The sequence below is a fragment of the Panicum virgatum genome, chromosome 5K (genome assembly GCF_016808335.1).
Source record: "Panicum virgatum strain AP13 chromosome 5K, P.virgatum_v5, whole genome shotgun sequence".
In the NCBI taxonomy this organism is placed as follows: domain Eukaryota; kingdom Viridiplantae; phylum Streptophyta; class Magnoliopsida; order Poales; family Poaceae; genus Panicum; species Panicum virgatum.
Genome location: NC_053140.1, coordinates 2,226,159 through 2,234,822, shown reverse-complemented (window position 1 = coordinate 2,234,822; position 8,664 = coordinate 2,226,159). Strand labels below are relative to the sequence as shown.

Sequence of the window (8,664 nt, the reverse complement as noted above, 5' to 3'; positions counted from 1 at the left end):
AGGAAGGCACCTTCTGTTCTTGCCGCCGCTGTTTTAAATTCCTGTGGCGAAGCAGCAAGGAATGAGATGCCTGCATGTCTGGTTGACGGCGGATCGCATGCGACAGGGAGTGTTAATCCTAATCCTAATCCCCTTGGTTGTAAAGCACTCTACCGTTAAACAATTCGGCGAGTAGTTTATGCATTGCAGTCACGGTAAGAGTTGCAGATTCCAGCAGAGCTGCCTAGATTCTGGAAGTTAAACAGTGGCAGCAGGGAGGAATTGAAGGTGGACAAGACTGGTTCGTTCCGAAAACATACATTTTTTTTTCCGAATGATCAGATACAAAACCACCCCAAACACACAAATCGACCTCAACCAATCTGAATTACATTTGGTCTCTTACCTACAGCAACCTTCGCCCAAAATGCCCAAACAAAAATTACAAATCAGGGAGGTGGAAGGAGGAGCAGCAGGCAGCCAGCAGCAGAGTAGGATGCGAGAATGAACAAAACCAAATCAATCGAGACTCTCCTTAACATCACGATTACACCCCCAAGGAATGCACAAACCCAAGCAGCGACACCTCTCGTTGTCATGGACGACAGGCGGAGGCCACCTCCCCCCCCCCACCCCACCCCCCACCCACTACAGCGACCGGATGGTCTCCGGCCTCATCACGAGGGCGGGCAGGGCGCGGGCGCCGCGGTCCCCTCGCTGGCGATCAGGTCCTTGTCGCTGCGGATCGGGGCCGCGTCGGGCGTCGGGGACGACTCGGCGTTCTTCAGGCTCTGCTGGTGGTAGATTTGCCTCAGCCTCTCGATCTCCTTCGTCAGGGCCTCTTGATGAGCTGCGCAAACACACGGAGAGAGAGAGAGAGAGAGAGAGATCGGACCGGGTCAGATACTTGTAGCGAGAGGTTCGGGACACCATCATCATGGCAATTCTGCATGCATGCATGCATGCAGCGCCGGATTGAATTCCGATGGTGACCGGCGATGTATTGCTATCGGGGGGGGGGGGGGGGGGGGGGCGGCGGCGGCGGCAATGGCGGTCACCATCTTTGAAGATCTTGTCCTGCGCGAGCGCGGCGATCCGCTGCTTGAGGTGGCTGTTCCCCAGCGTCAGCAGCGAGCGCTGGTGGTCGAGGAAGGCAACGCGCGGGGATAACGCCGACACCTCCGTCTGCGAAACAATCCACGCACGGTCAAATTCACAGATATTTTTTTCTTTATTTATTTTGGGCGAAATTCAGCTCCAAATGCTTGGGGAATGCATAATTCAGCACGGTTCTTGGCAGAGCCCAGCTCAAAATGCACAATTCAGCACGGTTCTTGGCAGGAGCTCAGCTCAAAACGCATAATTCAGCACTGTTCTTGGCAGGAGCTCATCCCAAAACCCATAATTCAGCACGGTTCTTGGCAGAGCTCAGCTCAAGATGCATAATTCAGGACTGTTCGTGGCAGAGCTCAGCTGAAAAATGCATAATTCGGCACGCACCTGAAGCGACGTGACGCTGCGCTCCAGCTCCGAGATGTACTGCAGCTTGCGCACGCGCGACCGCTGCGCGGACTGCCGGTTCGCCAGGATCCTGCGGTCGTCGTGGCGTGGCACCAAGGAACGAGAGCAAATTGGTGAATTCTGCCTCGCAAGGTGGCGCATTGCCAGAATTGAGCGGTGCAGAAAAGGGGCCAGGCAAGAATCAAGATCACCTCTTGACGCGCTTGGGATCAACTGCGGCGGCGGAGGCCGGCTGCCCCGGCGCGGCGGCGGCGCAGTCCCCGTGGCACTTGCTCTGCGCCTCCTCGGTCTCGGCCCTGTCCGTCTTCTCGTCATTGATGCTGTTGTGGTCGGACGGCGACGACGAGCTCGCCACGGGAGCGGCCTGCTGCTGTGGCGGCGGCGGCGGCGGGAGGTCGTCTGAGAACATGGACAGGAGCTGGTCGTCGTCGAGGCGGTCGAAGTCGTGCGCGGCATTGCCGTCGTCGGGGCCGGGCTCGAGGAAGGCGACCGAGTCGCTGACGGTGCGGCGGTGCGCGCCGCGCTTGGCGGCCGTGAAGTCGAGGAACTCCTCGACCCAGGACGGCTGCTGCGGCGGGGGGAGCGGGAGCGGGGGCATGGGCGCGGCGAGGAACGTGCCCACGGAGGGGCTGCGCTGGTGATGGTGGTGGGCGTGGTGGTGGTGCCCGCCCCCGAACTCGGGCCATGCCGGCGCCATGGCGGGGATCTTGGGCGGCAGCTGCGCCATGGCCGGGACCCCGCGCCGCGCGTTGGTTCGAGGAATCAACGCAACACGCGGGAACGACGGCGCAACGCCGGAACCTCCCCCAATGCCGAGGGCCCGGGCTGGCAATGTAAGGCCGGCGGGCGCGGGTGCCGGGGATCGCGCGCGCGGTGCCCGTTTTTAGCTCGCGTGTTTCGCTGCTCCCGCTGCCGGGGCGCCCTGCCGCCGCTGCGGAGCGAGAATGGCGGGCGGGTAGCGAGAATGGGAGGTCGGCGCGCCCGTCTCCGCGCTAAATTGGGGCAATGCCGCAACGGGAATGATAGGGACGAGGAGGGGAGGGAGGATCGAGCTGAGAGCTGAGCTGAGCATGCAGGGAGAGAGAAATAGAGGAGTGAGGCCGTCGGGGTCACAGGACAGGAGGGGACAGACAGCTAGCAACAGCTGCTGGTGTGGGTGAAGAGCGCGGGAGGAAGGGGAGGCGGGAGCCTTGGACATGGGATGGGTCAGGCCTATAGCTTGGTCGGTGCACCTCGCCCCACTGACATGCGGGGCCTGCTGGTGCTTTTGCTATGCCGTAGTACACTATGGTAGCGTAGACTTCCACGCAATCAAAAGACGGAAGGCTACGTGACAACCGGTTTCGCATAGCTTTAGAGGGAGCAGAAGCAGTAAGAATTCATAAGACTTTTTTTTTGAAAGGAAGAATTCATAAGACTAGAAGAGGTGGGGATAATTACATTGTTCCGCTAGCAAAATACTAGAGGTAAAGGCTTGAAAATATGAATATGAAAAATATGAATGGCATTGTAAGAATTGAACGCACCGCGATTGGAGCGTTGGATTGGGTCGGTGGGTGCACGGGCGCGAGCGATGAACGCGGTCCGTGGGTAGGCAGTAGGCACGCGCCGATCGGATTCGGATGGATGAAGCGAGGGCGAAGGGAGAAGTGATTAACGGCCGCGCTCAAAAGTCGCGGGGGCGGGCGGTTAAATTAAGTTAAGAGCGGCGGGACCAAGCCGCCCCGTGCTGACGTGACCCCGAGGTTTCCTGGTGGGCCTCCCCTCCTCTTCTCTCTCTGCCTGGATCTCCTTTTCACCAATTGGGCCCGTCCGGCCCCGTTACTATCCTCTCAAGCTGGGCGCTGTTGCCGCTGCTCTCTCTCTCTACGTATGTCTTCTCTCACACACACAAAAGGAAGAAAAAAAATCAATGGGAAAATTGGTTCTGTGGCACTAGAAGATCGCGACTTTCGTAAAATACCACCGAAAGCTTGAGCCCCCGTAAAATATCATTCAAAGGTTGAAACGTTACCTAGATGTAGCATTCTGTTATATTTGAGTTGCTGGTCTGTTAACTTGGACATTTATATCCCCGAACCGTTTTTACACATAAAAACAGGGACCGCACATAAGAAAGAAGCATAGGGCTCATGTTTGCTTCATTTCAACAAAAAGAACATTATCAATGACAGCATATACACTGAAAATTACCAACCACAACTAATACTTCATGTTAACACATCCAAAAGCCAACAGATTCACACAAACAAATGCACCAGGTTCAATAAACAGTTGTACTCAGCATATGCCCAGTCCTGCCTCTGCGCCCTGCTCTCGCACTGGAACTCCAGCAGGGCCTGCGCCGTCCTCAGCTCGAAGTGGCACGCCTCCGCCACCGAGCCCGGCGTGCCGCCGCCCTCGTGCGCCGGCCACGCCCGGATGTCGTCGTAGACGCCGTACATGACGCCCTTCCTCTTCGAGAACGCGCCGCCGATGTGCTTGCTCTTGAGCTTCATGATCACCTGCAACTTGCTGTTGATGTACACGGCCACCTGCTTCCACTGCAGGGCGCCTTTGCGGCTGCGTTTGAGGAGCGCCCCTTCCTTGCACTAGACATCCGCGCGGTGGCTCCCGGCCTACATCTCGTACGGCGCCACGGCAGCTCTGCTCCTCGCCTCCCAATGCGCTCGGTGCCTCATCGCCGTGGCTCCCCAGAGGGCCGTGGTCGCGGCGGCGGTGAGGGTCGGCACCCGCGACGCATTGCAGAGAGATGCACAGGAATTTGATCGGATCGATCCTTACGCGCTTGAGGGGGCTGATGTTGGTGCCGGAGGCGGCGGCGAGCGCGAGCGTCTCCAGCATGAGCATCCCGGACAGGCGGTTTGACGACGAAGTTGGAGCTTCGCCTCCCGCCGCGGCCGCGGCCGCGGCCAGCACCTTGGAGATCTCCGAGGCCGACATGCTCCAGGACCGCGACAGGAACTCCATGGGCTCCAGCGGCGTCTGCGTCGACAGCACCGCGGGGTGTCGGCTCCGAAGGGACAGGGCTACGGCGATCTGGGAGGGGGGCGGGGCTCCGCCGGCGCAGATGGGGGTCGAGCGGCGACGGCGGCGGCAGTGTGCCGCAGCCCGCGGAAGGGAGGAGGGGCGGCGTCGGTTTGGAGAGCGAGCAGGGAGGGGTCGAAGCAGGGGATAAGATTTCCATGTGCCGAGGGCATATTAGTCATTTTATGTCCAGTTTTTGCGCTGAAAACAGATGACCGAAACCCTTCTATAAAGCAAAACTAACGGAATGCTACATTCAGGTAACGTTTCAACCTTTCAGTGGTATTTTATGGGGTCACGCTTTCGGTGGTATTTTAAAAAGTCGTGATCTTTGAGTGCTACTGAACCAATTTCCCCAAAAATTCGACAGCCAGCCGAGCCAGGTCGTTGTTTAGTTGAGCGACGTACTTGTTGCTGCAAGCTACCATGGCTTAATCCGGCTCCATTCCACGCTCTGCCACCATCGCTGGCAGAATTGGAGAGACAATCAGAAGGGGCCAGACAATTTGCATTGATTTTCTACATAAATTAGATCTAATTTCATCAATAAATTATTTGCGTTGGATTTTTGTTAAAGAAGGGGGACATAGCTCCTAAGACCAACTCCAGCAGTAGCCACAAAATCATACCCTTCAAATGCTAAATAGGAGTTGGCTCTATTTTTTTAGGAGTTTTCAAATTTACTTCAACTCCAATAATAACCCTCAGTTCTATTCCCTAACAGAGGGCTCACTAGAGACTCCCTAGAAATGGAGGATGGAGGAGGGAATTTGGATACCTTCTCAAAATAGAGGGCTTATTAGTAGGGGGTCTGCTGGAGTGCATCTTTTTGTTTAACCCCTCTAAACTTGAGATAGAGGGTTGTTTAGAGGGTCTGCTGGAGTTGCTCTAAGTCCTACCCACTATTACAGAATAGGCCTTTGTTCCAGGCCATTTGTTCCGGTTGTCTTTGGGCCCGGGATAATAAGTGGCTTTTGTCCCGGGTCCAAAGTCTAGCCGGGCCAGCGGGGGGGGGGGGGACATGGGCCTTTTGTCCCGGTTGGAGGTACCAACCCGGACAAAAAGTCCCCCTTTTGTCCCGGTTGGTGGCTCCACTCGGGATAAAAGGCCCAACCCTTTTTATCCCAGTTGGTAACACCAACCCGTCCCGGTTGGTGTTACCAACCCGGACAAAAGGTCCCTCCACGTGATAGTTTAAAATGGAGTTATTCTTTACTGAGTCACATGTACTACTTAGGTGAGTTGGCAAGGAAGCTATGCGCTAGGCAATAGGTCTTGGGTTCGAATCCCACAGGGCGCAAAGATTTTTTAGCGCGAGGGACATTTTGTCCCGGTTCTACCACCCGGGAGGCAGCCGAATCTCGGTTCCAAAACCGGGACAAATAGCCCTTTGGAACCGGGACAAATGACCCGATCTGTAGTAGTAACCAGCTCACCGCTATGTCTAGTGTGGTGGAGAGCAAGATACGCGTGAGCCTTGAGGTACGCGGCTTGAATATCAGTTTACACATGCGTGCATATTTTGTCAAAAAAAAATTGTACCCTGATATTAGAGGAGTTTTTGGTGATGGCTAGCTAGCTGCGATATTTTTTCTTTTGCTATTTTCTATTTTTCTACTTTTTTATTTTCTGAATATTGATTTGAAGCAATACGGGTCATGCTATGATCCGTCATGACCCGTTGCTCAGAAATCAGTTTCGGACAGGTACATTATTCGTTCCTATAAATCGATTTCCAGTAGGAGGAGATACCGCATCGGCCCCTAAAAATATTTTTACCTGCCTCTGAATATTTTTTATTAGTGCGTGCGTGCTCGAGGGTTGAGACAAACAAAGCAGCGCAGGTTGATCGATCGCTACAAATGCAATGCAGGACACAAATGCATGAGATCCACCGAGTTTTGGGATCGGCTTGTCTGTAGCTCCGATCCAGCCGGTACGCGTCCTTCGATCCGGATCTAGCTACCACCACTACTGTCTTCATGTTGGCTATGCATGCACGCCAGCCCACTGCTTGCCCAGCTAGCCAAGTATACTGTTCAACAGTGCTCGTTACTGCTTGCATAGATTATTCAAGTAGTGTTAAATTTGCGCGTATATATACATACTGGAATGCGTGCACCGACCACATGCAGAAAATATATTCAGCGTTCCATTTTCTGAAAAAGAACCTGTACTGTGTGTGTATAGAGTATTAGAGTGATCATCATCATGCATCTATGCACCTCAAAATGTAACGCTGCTCACAAATTCTTTTTTTTCGTGCCATGTAACGTAACCGGAGAGATCTCGCTCCCCATATATCACTTAGCGTTAAATCCTAAGTGCTACTACTCCCTTCATTCTAAATTATACTGTGAAATTTATGGTACATAGTCAAAACAATTTGTAGTTTTTTGGAACAATACAATTTGCTATTTTGAAGGGAGGGAGGACTGCAAATAAACAAAGGATGATGGAGAAAGGAAGGAAGAAGAATAATAATAAGAAGATAGCTACTAGTAGCTTGATACTCCATGTGCATGTGCCGCTTTTTGCGGCCGCGCACACCAACACGCCAACATATATCCTCCTCTCGATCGAGATCATCGCGCTCTCCATCCTGATCCCTCTCCCCTCCGTCCCGTCTCCTGTTGGCTCTGGTCCCCGCGGAGGCGCCGAGCCATGATCCGCCACATGCGCCACACATGCATGCTGCTCGATCATCTATCTCACCATGCATGCCTCTCCTCCCTCGCTCCTTTTGTTGATCTGCTCTCTCAATATGATGATGGATCGTCGCCCACCTCTGCATGCCGTCTCCTGATGATCACGGATTGCCGGCCCGGACCTTTTCCGTTTCAATGGCGGCCAGCATCAGCAGCCAGGAGGCCCGGCGGCCGGAGCCGAAATTATTAACTGCTGCTGCCGCGGCATGCAGCTCGATCGACCGATCGCATGCATTGATCAATGATCACCGGCCGGCGGCCGGCAGCAGCAACTTGCATTTGCAGTAGCGGGCCCTGGGATATGATAGATCCGGCGGATCGGATGGAGCTTCCAAAAACGCGCCACCCGTGGCCGTGGACGTACGCTAGCTGCGCAAAGCCGCGGAGCATGGACGCGTCCAGCTAGCTCGTCGCCCGCGCGCCCTGTTCCGCATTTGCTGCCGCCTGCGGTTGTTGGGCGGCTCCGCTCCTCCTCCGATTGAGCTCTGATGATGATCCGGGCGATGCGCACAGCAGATCGAGCTCGAGACGCAGCGTATGATGTGCAGCGCGTGCACGCGTTTGTTGGGTGCCGAATCGATGGATAGGTGGTGTGCATGCTTGCGCCAGTGTGTGCAGGGCGCCATGCATTAGGGTGAGGGGGCGGCAGAGCTAGCCACGAACTTGACAACTGGGAGCGAGCGAGAGCCGAGAGATCAGAGCTAGCTAGTGTATGGCTTGATTTGTCGATCTGCATGCATGCATGTCCGCGTCATCATCATGCATGTGATGCGATGCGAGTGATGATCAGCATCATGATCATATACCAGGTCCGCACCAACCAGCCATGATCGCGCCGGCAGGAACCCGTCCCCGCGGCTGACTTGGCGCGCGGTACTGATGATAATGCACGTGCCGCAAGTTGGCGCCGAGAAGCAGAGGTAGCGTGCATCCCATTCCCGACCGGCGGCGGCCTCTCTCTCATGAGACCGGGCGCGGCCACGTCGACGGACGGGCAGCACCAGCAGGCAGCACGCAGCAGCCCCGTTCCCTCCCGGCCGTACGACCTTAGCTTGCTTAGCCACATATGCATCATGCATGCCGCACACAGGCACACAGCTCGCTGCATGCATGCAGGCGGCTCTCGATCGATCATGCACTATATATATATATATATATAGACCACACCGTGATACGTACATACTCCATTCATATTGTAAAGAACGTCGCTTTGAGTTTGTCTTTTAATTTAAATATTTCATCTTAAATCAAATATTTTGAACTTTGACTATAAGTAAAAAAAATTTGGATTAAGTTTGAAAACATAAAAAATATATAAGCAGATTCATCTTGAAATGCAGTTTTGTAAAAAAAAATATGTTTAGTATATTTTATAAATCTTTTATAGTAAAAAGTTATTAGTCAAAATATTTTGGAAACCGTACGTATC

At 54.2% G+C, this 8,664-nt stretch overlaps 1 protein-coding gene and 1 pseudogene across 1 annotated transcript; both read right to left on the bottom strand.

The window, feature by feature from the left end:
• Positions 1 to 281: 281 nt before the first annotated feature.
• On the bottom strand, positions 282 to 2,663 carry LOC120705615 (basic leucine zipper 2-like). The gene is made up of 4 exons (XM_039990058.1): positions 1,692 to 2,663; positions 1,480 to 1,570; positions 1,038 to 1,164; positions 282 to 829 (listed from the first exon to the last, which is right to left on the bottom strand). Exons 1-4 carry the CDS (start codon positions 2,225 to 2,227, stop codon positions 657 to 659), a joined length of 927 nt encoding a protein of 308 aa, XP_039845992.1. The 5' UTR covers positions 2,228 to 2,663; the 3' UTR covers positions 282 to 656.
• Positions 2,664 to 3,740: 1,077 nt separating this feature from the next.
• LOC120709413 lies at positions 3,741 to 4,470 on the bottom strand (annotated as a pseudogene).
• Between the last annotated feature and the right edge of the window lie 4,194 nt (positions 4,471 to 8,664).